A 15,697-nucleotide genomic window follows, 5' to 3' on the forward strand; every position below is an offset into this window, starting at 1 on the left:
AAAGCACTCAAACAGTTGGTCCTTGTGCTACGGATGGACTCTTACTTGTAATAGTACTTGAGTTGTTCCATGTTCCAAGGATGGGCTAATTTTTCTCCGTACTTGTCTTCTAGGCAGTACGTGTTTGGGGCTATGATTTGGACGACTTTATATGGTCCATCCCATTTCGGGCGTAGTCCAGTGACCTTTGTTTGGATCTTCTTTAGAACCCAGTCGCCTACTTGTAGTGTCCTGCTTTTGACCCTCGAGTTATAGAAGCGTGCCACGCGCTGTTTGTTCTGGATGTTATGGCGATGCGCTGTGATGCGTTTCTCTTCCAAGAGATCTTTATCAAGGTGTATACTGTCCGAATTGGTTTCGGGGTCAAATAGTGAAACCCGTTGTGTTGGCTGAATTACTTCGATGGGTAGAACTGCTTCCGTGCCATACATTAAGCAAAAAGGAGTTTCGCCTGTGGCTTCTGTTGGTGTGGTACGGATTGCCCATACTACCTCGTCAAGTTTTTCTGGCCAAAGTCCTTTAGCTTCACCCAGCTTTTTCCGAAGAAGGCTTTTAATCAATTTGTTGGCGGCTTCTACTTGCCCATTGGTTTTTGGATGTGCTACGGATGCGAATTTGAGCTTAGTTCCTCTTGCCTTGCACCAGGTGATGAGGTACTCGTTGTTGAACTGCGTGCCGTTATCTGTGATGATAGACTCCGGCGTACCGTGGCGGTAGAAGATGTTGCGTTGCAGGAAGTTTTGAACCTTCTCGGTTGTTATGGCCGTCAGGGGCGCAGCTTCAATCCATTTGGAATGATAATCGATACATACAATGACCCATTTGAATTGACATTTCCCGACGGGTAATGGGCCAATCAGATCCATTCCCCAAAGGCAGTTGATCCACGGGCTGACTATGTAGGATAGTGGTTCGGAGGGTAGGCGTGGTATGGGTCCATGGATTTGACATTTGTGGCAAGACTTGGCGAGCTCCTGTGCATCGGAGGCTAATGTGGGCCAATAATATCCTGTGCGGAGTGTTTTTGCGGCCAATGCGCGGCTGCCGTAATGGTTGCCACAATCACCGCTGTGGATTTCGTTCAAGATCTGCTTGCCTTCTTTGGTTGTGACGCACTTGAGGTCAGCATTCAGCAGACCTTGGCGATAGAGTGTGTTGTTCCGCAGGTAATATCTTACCGCCCGTCTCCTTAGTTGTTTTGCCATGGTCTCGTCCTCTGGTAGTTTGCCGTTGCACTTGAATGCTACTATCTCATCCATCCATGAGGCTTGGTCGCGCTCTATCTGGCATATCTGTTGCAAGGTCTGGTGAATGGAGGGATGGTGGAGAATTTCGACCCTGGTATCCTTGTGGCATTGGTGGGGTTGCGCCGTGGCGAGTCGTGCTAAGGAGTCCGCTCTTGCGTTGTTGGCCCTCGGTATTTGATTGATGTGGTAGAATTCGAACCGCTTTAATAATGTTGTGGCATACGCCAGGTAGGCTGCTAGTTGCTCATCCTTAGCAGTGAAGGACCCGGTGATTTGATTGACTACGAGCTGAGAATCACTGAACACATTAATGCTAGTGGCGCCCGTGCTTAGGGCTAATTGTAGTCCTGCAATCAGTGCTTCGTACTCCGCTACATTGTTGGAGGCAGCAAAGTTGAATTTTAAAGCATACTCGAGTTCGAGTCCCCCCGGTCCGCTCAAGATGATCCCCGCTCCGCTAGATTTTGCGCAGCTAGAGCCATCTACGTGCAAATTCCATGGTGAAATACTGACGGGGTTGATGACATTATCTGGTTCCACTTCCGCCGTATCTCGGGGAATCATTTCTGCTATGAAATCGGCTACAGCCTGTCCTTTTATGGCGGGTCGTGGCCTGTATTCGATGTCGAATTCTGTCAGCTCGATAGCCCATTTGCTGAGTCGCCCGGAGTGTTCTGGATTCTGTAGTACTTGTTTGAGAGGTTGATTTGTGAGTACGTGGATGCTGTGAGCTTGGAAATAGTGGCGCAGTCGTCTGGCTGCTACGATGAGCGCGAGGGCTAATTGCTCCAATGTTGGGTATCTTGTCTCTGGGCCGTTCATAGCTCGTCCTGCGTAAAAAACTGGTAGTTCTTTAGTTCCATCACGGCGAACTAAGGCACTGCTGACCGCAGTTGTGGATACTGCGAGGTAAAGGTACAGGGGTTCACCCGGCTGCGGGGTTGACAGTAATGGTACTGCGGCGAGGTAATCTTTTAATCCCTGAAAGGCCACTTGGCAGTCTGGTGTCCATTCGATCAGTTTACTCTTAGAACGTCTCAACAATCTGAAGAACGGCTCACACTTGTCAGTCAGTCTTGATATGAATCTAGATAATGCCACGAGCCTGCCTTGGAGGGCTTCTACATCCTTCTTGAGTGTTGGCTGCGCCATATCTAGGATGGCCTGTATCTTTTCGGGATTCGCCTCTATGCCGCGTTGACTGACGATGTAGCCCAGGAACTTGCTTGTTGTTACGCCGAAAAAACATTTCTCCGGGTTTAATCTCATCTTGTACTTTTTGAGCACATTGAAGATGGTTCGGAGGTTGGTTACATGGTCTTCTGCTTTTATGCTTTTGGCCAGCATGTCATCGACGTACACCTCGATTTCCCGACCGATGTGTTGGTCAAACATTTGTGTGACGCACCGCACATACGTAGCACCCGCATTTTTTAATCCGAAGGGCATTACGTTGTAGCAGTACAGGCCCCTATCAGTGACGAAGGTCGTAGCTTCTTGATCCGCCGGGTTCATGCGTATCTGATTGTACCCGGAGTAGGCGTCCATCATACTGAGCAACTTGTGACCTGCCGTGGCATCGATGAGCTGGTCAATTCTGGGTAGGGGGAAACTGTCTTTTGGGCATGCTTTGTTTACGTTCTTGTAATCCACACACATACGCCATTTACCGTTGGCTTTGCGTACCATAACACAGTTTGAGATCCACTCAGGGTACTGTACCTCCCGGACGAACTTCATGCCTCTTAATTTGTCAACTTCCTGGCGTATTGCCGTGCTTTTTTCGTCGTCGAAGCTTCGGCGCTTTTGCTTAATTGGGTGTGCGGAAGGTTTGATGTGCAATTCATGCATGATGATGTCGGGCGAGATGCCAGGCATGTCTTCATAAGACCATGCGAAGACTTCCATGTTGTCGCCCAAGAAACTTGTTAAATCTCTCTCAACAGTGGGATTGAGAGTTGCCCCGATTTTGATCCTGCGCTCCGGATGACTTGCGAATGGCGTAATGCTTTTCAATGAGGATTCGGGGTTTGCCGGGATTTTTGTCTCGTATGGCGTAGCCTTCTGCTTGCTCTTTCCCTTCGACGTTTCGTCATCTCGTGCGTCGACAACTTTGTCAGTTAAGTTTACTGTGGCGTGTACTGCCAGGATTTCGTGTCGGTTGCGCGTTTGTCGAATTGCACGTGTCTGGCAATCTTTTGCCACGGACTGTGAACCCCGGACCTGTCCTGTTCCGTGCGGAGTTGGGAATTTTATGATCATCATGTGTCCTGCGATAAAGGTTCTCATCCGGTTAAGTGTAGGTCGGCCGATGATCCCGTTGTATGAGCTGTAGGCATCGACTATGATGAATTCAGCTTCGACGCAAACTGTGCATGGTGCAGTCCCAATACACACCGTCATATAATCCGAACCTAGGGGTTGGGTTATGTCACCAGAGAAACTGACTAGCGGTTCGTGGTCTTGTACCAATTTCTTGCCGCTACGCTCCATTTTTTCGTAGCAGCCCTTAAATAGGACGTTGACTGCAGATCCCGTGTCGATCATCATCTTCCCTACATCCCATTGTCCGCCCAGGATTGCGTCTATGAGGAAAGCGTCGTCATTGGGTAAGGAGATGCCAATTTCCTCGTCCTCAGTGAAGGTGATCGGTTTCCATCCTTCTTTCTGTCGTTTAACGTTTCCTCCTGTGATGGCATACACCTGTCTTGGGTGATTATTGCGGTCGAGGCGCTTTTTTGCTCGGTTGGACAAGTTGGTCTTCGGGGCTCCTCCCTCTATAACGTTGATGCGGCGTAGGGTCTCGACTGCGGCAACCACATTCTGTTGTACCCTCTGTTGCGCCGGGCGAATTCCCGTGTCGCCATTGGTTCTTAATATGCGGAGGGTGCGGCAATCGTTCGTGTTATGACTTCCATTTTCGTGGAATCTGCACCATTTACCAGTTTCCGCTTCGGTTTGGGGGCGTAGCGGTCTTGCTGGTTTCCTCAACGTGTCCTGATGTGCGTGAAAAAAGTCCTCCAGGGTCTCTTCCCTAGGCAGTGTGTGGTCACTACGGCGTCCCATCGCGTTAACTTGGCGGGGGTCTCTGTTGTCGCGACGTTCCTGGTCAAGTCTTCTGTTCCTGTCCCGGCCCCTGTGCCGATCGTTGTTACGCGCATCACGGTGATTGGCTTGATGCCACTCTCTCTTCCTGCCTTTGCTATGGTCTTCTGTGTTTGGGAAGAGCTCGCGCTGGAGGGGGACTGTGTGTACAGATGTCTGCGGCGTAGTAGTTTTGTCTGATGGTACTGGGGTTCGCTTCTCTCCGTATGTGACGTATTCTGCCTGAGCGTATCGTACTGCTTCAGTCATGATGTCATCGTATGTGGCGCCGCGCATTCGAGGGTCCACATTAATGTGGAACAAGAAGTTCTCTGACCGTAGTCCTTCCTTAAAAGCAGCCAGGGCGAGCGTTTTGTTCAGGTTCCGGCATCTGGATGCTGCCGTCTGCCATCGCATGACGAAGGTGCCCAATGTTTCCCTGCTCTCTTGTTTTACTTGAAATAGGCCATCAGTTGTGTGGGCGGCCCCGGCCATGAGTATAAACCGATTCAGAAATGTTGTGGTTAACTGCGCGAAGGAATCCATGGAGTTCGCTGGTTGTTCAAAGAACCAATTCATGGCATCCCCATCTAAGGTTTCGCTGAATAGGTGGCATAAGGTGGCGTCGTCGAATTCTCTACTGGCAGTGACTTTTTTGAAGTTATCAATGTGCCGGAATGGATCGCCTTCACCTGTGTACGGCGTGATTTTTGGGCTCTTGGATTGAGAAGGACGCACGGTGTTCATTATCCTCGTAGTGAATGGGCCTGGCCTGGCGGCGAACACTGGTTGGCACCGTGGATTGGCATCCCGTTGTTCTATCGCTGTTAGCCGCTGCAAGATCAGGGCTAGCGTGGCAGACTCGCTGTTGTGAGCAGCTGTGGGGGGTCTGGAGCGAGAGGTGACGCTTGTGCTTCCTTCCTCACGGTTATGGATACGCCGTGGTGATGGTGGCCGTTTCTTGGCGAGTTCGGAGGGGGTCAAGCTGATACTTAAGCGAACTTGTTCTCGTCCTCTTGTTTGCGCGCTGCCCTCGCGATTTGACTCCTCATGTAAATGACTGCGCTCAGCCCGTTCAAGCTGTGTCCGTATCCTGTCAAGTTCGCTCTGGAGAGCTGCTGCTTTCTCACGTTCCAGTACCTCGCGCTGCTGGCACTCGGCTAGGTCGCGAGCCATGCTTTCCATTCTTGCGGCGGTTGCCGGATCTGTAGTCGCATTGGTACTAACGACTGTTCCGGGTGTGGGTGTGAGGATGAAAGGGTCGTTGGCGGAGGGTAGAGGGTGGTTGAGGCTAAGGTCTGTGACGTCTCCGATGTGACCACCTGCCGGAGTAGAGGGGGACGGATTCGTAGTGCTCATGTCGAAGTGTAGTTGTTTGGCTAGGTGTTGCATGGGATGTTTTTTTTTTGTTTGACTTTTTGTTGCGGTTTCCCACAGACGGCGCCAATGTTGATGCTGTGATTATACTTGATTCAGTACGCCGTGCTTCCCGCGTATGTAGTACGCCGTACTCCTGGTCACTTCTCTGTCACAGGTAACACACGTCGTTAGAGCAGAGACCACGGCGGCGTGGTCTTCGACTCTCCGACGCTCAAGTCAGGGTAATGATAATTTGTGCAGAGTGATGGTAGGAAGTTCAGTGTACTTACCTTGTAAGGTCAAGAGTTTGACCTTTTATTGTTGAGTTGAAGTGGATCGTTTACTTGCCATTCGATGTGGGACGACGTCCGATTAAGGTGCTCTCTGGAGCCTTCTTTGAGATGCGCGTGAGGGCACGTCCGTAGTCGGTTTGGGCCGTGGGGAGGCCCGTTGTGTAGTTAGCGCGGCTGACTTGCTGTTAGTGTTGTAGGATTGTGCTATACGTTAGCTTTAATGCGCTGGTAGTTGTGCTGATTATGGCGGGCATAAGCCTATGCCAACATCTTACTTTTTCCGATATTTCTCCGATATTTTATGATATATAATTCGATATTTTAGAGAATTATCTAAAACAAATTATTTATAATTTTTTATCTCAACTTGAGAATGTCTCGGACTCTCAGAAATAAGTTTTTGATTAATTAATCAATTCGAGCCTCAAGATATATAAAAAAAGCTAGAAGAGTAGTCTTTAAATTGGCTAATTTTTAATTTTTCATAAAAAAATCTGGATAAGCAATGAATATTCAAATCTTAACTCTTAAGAATCAACCTATAACAGTGACAAGTGCTCTCCTTGACCTCAATAATGAAAATGTCAACCTCCTCCACATATCGTAGAAAGGGCAACTGATTTTGGAATTGATGTAAATAAGGTATTATCTGATGAAATTGGAGACCCGAAAAATGATTCTGATAATGCTAGTGTGTGGGCGACGTAGCAACTCTAGATAGTTCAGATGATGATGGTGGTGGTGGTGGTAATGGTGATAGTAGTGGTGGAAGTCGACAAGGTGGTGGAGATAGAAGGTTTGAATATTGACAATCTTATGTAGGTGGAAGATTTGAGCAGTTTATTTGTGAAAATAATTTTGATCATGCTACCCAAGATTAAGATTATGGATCTAGAGCAAGTGGTCATGGTGTGCAACAACAAAATAGGCGCGTAAGGAGGACAAGAGGGGTAATTGATGATTAAAGTATTTTATCTGATGTTACTTTAGTTACCTTAAGTTTTGATTATATATTGATAGAGCATAGAGTAAAGTGGGACATCAATTGAATCACATGAAGTCAAACTATCAATATGGTTATCTTATTTACGATTATGATCAGTTTGGAAAAATATATAATCAATTATCAAGTTAGATTTATCATTATTATCCTTTTCTTAGAGAAACTATCGGCAGTCTGAAACAGACATATATCTATCACGTTAACTATTACAATTCGTACTATATGGCTCGTATGTTTTAGGTAGAGTATCGTAGTTTTGTTGACCAACGTGCATCTTTTCAAGTACTTAGAGTTTTTTTCTGATATTAGATCAAGTTAATAATCGTATATGTTTATATGTTATTGAATAATAAATAAATAAATAAATTCGGAACATAAATAATATATATTTTTCCAATATTTTTAATATATTTAATATCTCTCTTAAAAAAATATATATCTACTAGTACCGATTATTTTGAACTTCTTTACTCACTTTATCTCTCTCTCTCTCTCTCTCAGACTCCATCAAAGCCCCCTCCTTACTGAAATCCATACCAGAAAGAAAATGATTAAGGGCTGTGCTTTTTGTTTGTTGAAAACAATTAAATTATCATCGAGCAAACGACACTTTTGAGGCATGGCTTTTGGTTTTGTTGGGCACTGTAGTAGGGTTTTCGTCAGAATCTCAGGCACTCAACAGATACAAATCATTACTGCGAATCCTGTTTCAGGACAAAGTCACTGCCTGGAAATTTTATAAAACAAAGAAATAGTAATCTAAATCTAAAAACATAAATAACATGTTCTTTTTTTCTGTTGTTTTCTTTTATGATTTTGAATGCCGCCATCTCTGTGAACTTCCCAGCTTAATGAAAACAATTCCATTAGGGTTGCATGTGATATTTTTTCGCCATTTTTCTATGTGCATCAGACAAGGCATGAGAATTGATGCCTCTCAACTATCAAACATGAAAAGAAGGGAGAGCTGGAAGGAGGATTAAAATATAGCAAGAGGAGAGGGATAGAGATAAGTTGGAATTGACATTGATTCGATGGAATCGATTGTGTCTCATTAACCAGGAGTAGTTAGGGTCAATCGATGGTTTCAAGAAGTCACATTACCTTGTAAGTAAAACTAGGAACTGTTTGCGGTCGCTAGCTAGTTCAGGAATTTAGGGTTTAGGCGATCAGTTTGACTGAAAGGCACGAAAGGAAGCTAGATCTGTGTAAAGCTAGCTAGTTTCCCAGGAATGGAAAAGGGTGGAGAAACTGGAGATGATGGAATGGGAACCACTTGTGCTCCAGCCAGAATTACTACAACCCACTTAACTTGGGGTTGATGCCTACTGGGATTTCATTGGTATTCAACAACCTGTTGGGATTTCTTCAAGAAATTACCAACTTCTAGTTAACTTTAGCTCGACCACTTTTCAGTTTTTACCATTGACCAAACAAAAAACTTTTCAATTTTTACAAAGATAAATAATTACCTTTTGAGTTCAGTGACTAAAGAGATGGACTGTAAAATATTAAAACATGAATACACTCACAAAGGCAATTGTTTTTTAATTCTCTTTATTAGCACATCTTAGAAACCTCTCTAGTATACTAATACTAATATTATACACCAAACATTATACTATTTATCTTTAACAATACTCGTGTGGTTCACGGAATAAATTTAGACAATGAAAATAAAAGTGTGTGTGCACTGTGAATTAAGAATTGTGAAATTCATGTAACCATTCATACTACTAGTACTAGCCTCGTATCTTTGCGATACATGTGTTTTTATCGCACGGGTTTGCATAATTTTATTTAAAGTATATTCTTGAAATATAATTTTTTTATGTAATTATGTTTTACCAAGGATAGTTTTAACAAAACACATTGAAGAATTATATTTTTACATAATTGTCCATCTATTTATACGTGAGAATAAAATTAGAGTAATGCTACATAAGTGACTGTTGATGTGACACATCCACATCATTAATTCATAAATTTGAATTTTATATTTCTAGCTATTTATCTTAAATAATTAAGGGAGTTTCTATTCACACCTAAAAAATGGTATTTAGACCTCTATAATAATTAGACCTCCGATTTACTTTCACAGGCAACTAAAATGCTATTTAGACCTCCCAAATTTTCCAAAAATGCCCTTAGTCTAATAAAATCAATAAAACTCTATTTTAACTTTAAAAATTCATTCAAATTTATTATAAATTAATTTATTTAAACATATCATAACTATATCGAGTCGCTGAAACTTGAATAGAATCACTGTATAATAAAATTTATATATAATTCATAACAACAAAAAGGTAGATCATAATAAACTAGAAGATTAAAAAAAATAAAAAATAAACGTCTACAAAGTTAGATAATATATATAAATTATTGAAAACGATAATATTCAAGTTTAGAAAGATCATATTTAATTTGAAATTATTATCGTAATAAAAAATTGAAAAATTAGATATTGTAATGAATTCTTTTTTTTTATTTATTGTTATATTTATCTATATTGGTAATTTCATATATGTTGAAAAAGTTAACACAAACTTAAAAAAAGTTGGAGGTCCAAGTGTTGTTTTAGGATGTATGAATAGAAGCTCTGAATAATTAATTACAATAATTCCTTTTTTTCTTTCCTACTTTCTTGGATTAATCTCTCAAATTCTATTACCTTATAAACATCAGATCGACGTCTTCCTCTCTCTTCTAACTTCTCACCTTTCTCGCAAGTGCTTCTCTTCGAATATACGTCTATCTTAATCATACCTTCGGTTTTCTTGCAATTCATTGTGGTAAATTATATATATATATAGAGTTTTTCTGGTGCGGAGGTCCGTACCTTAAGCTAAGGTACGAATTTTCATTTGTTATGAACTTTTCGATCGATTTTTCACATCTACACCATCCAATATCTAGGTTATAACGTATAGATCATTTCCACATATTTTCAGCCAATTTTATGATCGTTAAGGTATCGAACTAATCAAAACCAATGGACGTATTGAATTTGCCAAACCTGAACCGTTCATATTTTGTGTAGAAAATCAAAGTTATGAGTACCGTAACGGTGATGGAATCGGATGAAATTGTTTAGCGATGATCTATACGTTATAACCTAGATATTGGACGGTGGAGATGTGAAAACTCGATCGAAAAGTTGATAAAAATGAAAATATGTACCTTAGCTTAAGGTACGGACCTCCTTACCTGAAAAGCTTTATATATATATATATATGTATCAATTCTCTATGAGTATGAGATACGACAATTGGGTTTTAGGGGGAATTGGAGAAGTGGTCGGACATTATATATAGATATTGCTCACCATTCCAAAATCTTGGCTTTGAATTTACACTTGATTACTATGGTTCAATTCTTAGATACATTAAGGATGATGCTACTAGATTAAAAAAATGGTGCTTAATATCAATTAGTACTTGAATCAGGAGGTGAGAAGGTTGAGAGAAGATAGGAATCGAAGTAACCAGAGAAAAAATCGTGATGAAAAATGCCGATTATATGATCAGAAAGCAAGAAAAATATAATGAATGAAAAGAAAAGGTTAAAAAGATAAAAAGATTATAATTAGATCAAATAATTCAATTATGATTCAATTATGTCAAATCAACAGCCAAATAAGGTGCCACATCAACAACCACCTAATGTGGGTTCCCAAAATATGGGCTATTTAGCATTACTCATAAAATTATATAGTGATAGATTTAGCCAGTTCATAATTTGGTGAAAGTTTGAAGTGTTTGTTTTATAGTAACATAGATGTGTAAATCAGTAAATTTATCTCCGGAAGTATAAAATTGCTACACGGAGACGAGTTGACGCTGTTTATGAAGCTCTAATTAATAAGCATAGGCTTCAAGCCTCAAGTAAAATGGAATAGTAGCAGATATGGTGGTGACCTCAACAAAGTTCTTTTTTTTTTGGTTGAGACAACAACAACAAAGTTCAAATGCCCCCACACATCTTTGCATGAACCAGAACAAGAGCTCCTACTCTCCAACGATAAGGATTTAGGAATATTTCCAAGCTAGTCAGCCAGCTGCCAAACCCACCTTCAACTTCTGGCCCTCCTCCCCCGCCCCAGCCCTCTTTCTCTTTCCCTCCCTTCCTTGTTCCTCCCTCTCCCATTTAGGCTCCCCTACCCTACACCGGAGGAGCCCTACCCCACAGTCCAGTCGCTCTTTCCTGTATATCTTTCTGACTTCTGCAAGTGCATGCAGCTCAGCAAAGGGCACTGGAAGATGTGGGAATCTCTTCAGAGCTCTCTCTCTCTCTCTCTCTGATCTGTGCGAGACCACGTTCTTGAACTTCTTTTCATTCATACGGTTCCAGCTAGCTAGCTACATTCGCAGTTCTGTACATTTCTTATTGAGGCTTGTAATTCCCACAACTTTCGACTCGAGGTTTCTTCCTTTCACCAAAACAGTGAGTTGTGTGGATCTGTCGGTTTAGCGCAAATGTAAAATTCATTTACTCCATCGAATTAATGCCCACGGACTAAGAACAATAAATCCCATCATGTCTGGGTTGAATGGGGGGCATGAGTTAAAGAAAGGACTCATCATCTAATTTTACTACGAGGGATGGGGAAGAACCGAAAGACTAATTGTCATTGGATAATATTATTTGTCAAGGTCCATATTGTCAATCAGAAGTACCATTCGGACAAGAAGCTCTATTGTCATATAGGTTTCTATAGATCAAAAGGGTACTAGGAAATATTTGCATTCTGGAGTGATGGAAACTGTTTGGACGTCTCTTTTTCATCATAGCCAGTTAGGTGTTGGTCACCAAACAGAAATCTGGATATATATTGAATAGCACATGTTCACTTTCATGTACAAAGTAAAGTTCAATATAATCAAAAGATTCAAAACACAACGGATTATTTTACGTCTCAAAATTTATTTACAGACTCTTTTTGTTATGATTAATTTGGTTTACAGTATAGAGCTAGCGAACATGTCACGTAACAGAACTATAGCATCATTGCATGCAGCGTTTCGAGAGTCTAAAACTATGTACTGTATGATAAAATAACTCTTCGCAATGAATATGTGCTTTCTTTACCAAATGGCTCTCTTTACCTAACTTGAGCTACGCAGATGCCAAATCCCTAGCTCTAGGCCCTCCGGACTAGCCTTGAAGCCTTCTCCATCTCATACGGTTAGCTCGAAGTCAAATTTGAAGAATTGTAGGTGGTGGGATATCACAAATCAACTGGTAAGAGCAATCATCAATTTCAGAAAAGAATTTTCTGAATTTATTGAGGTGTCAAAGATAAGATGATACAAGACATATGGTGAAAGCGATTCAATTGGAAATAAGAGGTCTTTCTCGATCAAATCGACATTGAAGTATCGTCGAACTTAGGTCGGGTTTAGTATTCATCAGTGTGTTATATATGGCCGGCCTACTGCACATAGGTTTAGCTTTGCGTACGATAGCTTGGCATCCTTGCCACCCTAATAGCTTGTACTATTATACAAAGTCAAATCAAAGAATCGCTGGTGGGGAATCACATAACGATTTGTAAGGTCGATCACTCAATATTAAGAGTAAGAGATATATTTAAATTTTGTACAATGATTTCAGACATATCTTGGTAGAAAGGGTTTAACCGGAAAAGAGGACTTCTGCCGAAGAATTATAACCGTCCGATTAAGATCTTATTATTACGGCGACGCATCAAATTTGTGCGGCAGCTCTTTACAAGAACAGAATGAATCCTAAATCGTCATCGAGCTTCCCTCAACAAACCTAGCAACAAGGAGGCAGCCTATAATCCCTAAAAAACAACCCACTCCGTGATGCACCAGGCAGCCTATAATAATACATTAAACGAGAAAGGCCCTCGCAATCAAATCAGATGGGGGGAGTTCGTTATAGACATATGAATGCCGTAGAGAAATCGATGAGGTCCCATTTCAATCTTGACTCAAATAAAGGAGGGAGACAAAGACCATTTATTAATTAATCAACCCCCCACTTATCTTTCACATAAAGTTGAGACAAAACAATATATTGGGCGTAATTGCATGTAACAAAGTTTAACTACTTAGACGTTTTAAAGCCTAATCAAGGATCATATCTCCCATGTGGTCCACCGACCCATTTCTACCCATATTAATTCCCCCTTTTTATTAACCCCCCGAAAAAAACAAAAACCAACCCTGACACCCAAGAAATATAATATTTCCTATTTTTTTAAAAATAAATTAAAAATCACTAAACAACAGAGCTGGCTCTGGCGCTGGCGCCTCTGTTTGAATCTTGGCAGCATTTCCCAAAAACCCCTCCTCATTTTTAAAACCGAATATAATAACACATGGATAAGCACAAATCATCTTAGATATTTAATTACCCACGCGCAGGTCAAGTGCGTGCGGGACTATCTCCGGGCTCGGTCACAGTCACAGAGATGGCCATGGCAGAATAAGACGACAAATATAACTACATTATCAGAATCTTGCCGCATATTTACATTACACCAAAAAAACGAATTCAAGCTAAACGAGAACAATGGAAAAAGAAGCCGAAAAAAACGACGTCGTTCAATGTTAGAAACTTTTTTTTTTGGTTACGGGGCTTCAGTTACGGTCGGCCCGGTACTTGTTGATGTGACTCTGACTCTGTTGCACGTAATGGCTGTGCTGCCCGCCGCCCTTCCCGGAAACGACGCCGTTCGAGTCACGTTTTTGCGGAGAGGAGAATAGCTGCCCGAGCCCGAACCCGGATTTGGAGGACCCCCGGAGCGAGCAGACCGGGACGTTGAGAACCGGAGTCACTCTGACGTTGGCTGAGTACGACCGCTCCATACCCCTGTGCTTCAGTCGGGGCCCACCGTTGAAGCTACTCGGACTGCTCGAGCTCCGCTCCAGGCTCTGGAACACTATTTTCCCAGACGAGTTCATTCTCGGGCTGTCCACCGAGACGCCTCTGCTGACGGCGGTGGTGGCGGATTCCGCCGCTGCCGGCCTCCGCATCTGGCTCCTTTCCGCCCTCGCTGCCTGATCTGCCGCCGCTCTCTGCTTGATTTCGCGAATCTTGACGGCGGTCTTGGCCCGGGAAGGCTTGCAGTGGACGGAGAACACCGCGTTCGGATTCAGATTCGGGTTCGGTTTGTCCGAATCGAGAGAGAGCCGCGGCAGTTCGTCGTGCTCGTGGCCCGAGGACGATGACGACAGCGAGAGGCGGGAGGAGATGGAGACGGACTCGCAGTCGGGGTCTCTGAGGAGCGGCAAGCTCAGTGAGGCGTCGACGGAAGACGACAGCGACTTTGAGCTTCTGTGCAGGAAGTGCTTCAGTGATTTAGGCGCGTTTGCCGAGCTAGAACTCGACGACGTCGTTTTCTGAGCAGCCTCGGCTTTCACGCCGTTACCGTTATTGGAATTCTGGTAGAGCTTCTTCAGTCCCAAGAGCTCTCTCCACCGGCTGGAGCACCTGGGGGCTTTGGGGGAGAACGAATAGGGATCGGTAACGGAAATCTCCTGTCTTCGGCGGAACTTCGCCGTCTCCGGAGACCTGATCTCGGAAATAGAAGAAACCTCGTTGCTGACGGGAGGCTTGACGGATGAGATGTGGAGCGGCATGAGTTTCCCGCCGGAAAAAAGCTCATCGGCAGGAAGCATTGCGATCGGATCTTCAAGCCGGAACTCGAACTCTCCGCCGGAAAGCTCCGGATCTGGAGCTTCCGACTGATTCTTCGGCGGCGACGAGGGCGAAGGTACGGGCGAGGACTTAGTTCCATTGACCCGGCCGTTATCACCGTTGTTATCGCAGCTGAAGGAGACTCGAGGACTGAGCCAGCCGTAGGAGGGGTAGGTGGTCGCCGGGGAGAATTTCTCCGCCGACGTGCCAATGTTGTTGACGCAAGCCGATGCCATGCGGAAGAGGTTGGGGAAAAACGACAATGTGGATTTGCGTAACGGCCGGAATCACATTGCCGGAAAATGCGGTGTGGGGGAGGAGACCTGAGAGAGAGGGAGGGAGGGAGGGGTTTGGTGAGTTGGCGCCTTAGGGTTTGGGGGAGTTATGGCGGTCAGAGCGGTGCACTGGTGCTGTAATGCTTTGGTGTCACTGAATACGGGACATGAATAAGGAAGAATGGGTATATATATATATATATATATATTGCAAGTGTAAATTGCTTTTGTTTTTATTTCGGCCTACTATTAGAGCATCAGTCCATAGATTGGATTTGCTCAGACAAATCCAGAAGCAATTTTTGAGCAAAATCGATTTTTTTAGCCGTCCAATTGTATTTAAAGGGCCAAGCCCATTCTCTCTCTCTCCAAACCGAGAAAACCAGCCGCGGTCCGGCCACCTATGGTCGGCGCACCACCACTAAAATATTCATTTTATTTTCCTCTTCGAAATTCAGTTATTACATGTGGGATTCGACCAATTTTACAACAAGATTGAGTTTTGAGGTAGGGGAGCTCCGATGTCGAGTTTCTCAGCTCCGACGAGACTTATAGCGTTGGGTGTGGTGAGTTTAACTTAATTTCTCAGTACCTAATTTGTCCATGTCTTCAACTTCTTTGATTTGAGACTTATTTGATTTCCCATTTTTACTCTGTTCATCACCTCTATTATGTCACCATCATTAACCTCGTCTTTCTGTCGAGTTCTCCTTGCACCCAGACGTGCTTAGGGAGGACATGGAGTGACCCACGTGTCGTCGGCTC

General features: G+C 43.5%; 2 protein-coding genes across 2 annotated transcripts; both read right to left on the reverse strand.

The window, feature by feature from the left end:
* Window positions 1-41: 41 nt before the first annotated feature.
* Window positions 42-5,690, reverse strand: LOC126786986 (uncharacterized). Its single transcript, XM_050512936.1, has one exon. It carries the CDS (start codon window positions 5,688-5,690, stop codon window positions 42-44), a length of 5,649 nt encoding a protein of 1,882 aa, XP_050368893.1.
* A 7,764-nt stretch (window positions 5,691-13,454) lies between these two features.
* Window positions 13,455-15,040, reverse strand: LOC126788361 (uncharacterized). The gene has a single exon (XM_050514335.1). The coding sequence runs from the start codon at window positions 14,891-14,893 to the stop codon at window positions 13,598-13,600; it is 1,296 nt and encodes a 431-aa protein (XP_050370292.1). The 5' UTR covers window positions 14,894-15,040; the 3' UTR covers window positions 13,455-13,597.
* Between the last annotated feature and the right edge of the window lie 657 nt (window positions 15,041-15,697).

The sequence above is a fragment of the Argentina anserina genome, chromosome 3, assembly GCF_933775445.1.
Source record: "Argentina anserina chromosome 3, drPotAnse1.1, whole genome shotgun sequence".
Taxonomy (NCBI): domain Eukaryota; kingdom Viridiplantae; phylum Streptophyta; class Magnoliopsida; order Rosales; family Rosaceae; genus Argentina; species Argentina anserina.

Coding starts and splice junctions, on each gene's coding strand:
- LOC126786986 (XM_050512936.1), bottom strand. CDS start 5,690: ATGAGCACTACGAATCCGTCCCCCTCTACTCCGGCAGGTGGTCACATC.
- LOC126788361 (XM_050514335.1), bottom strand. CDS start 14,893: ATGGCATCGGCTTGCGTCAACAACATTGGCACGTCGGCGGAGAAATTC.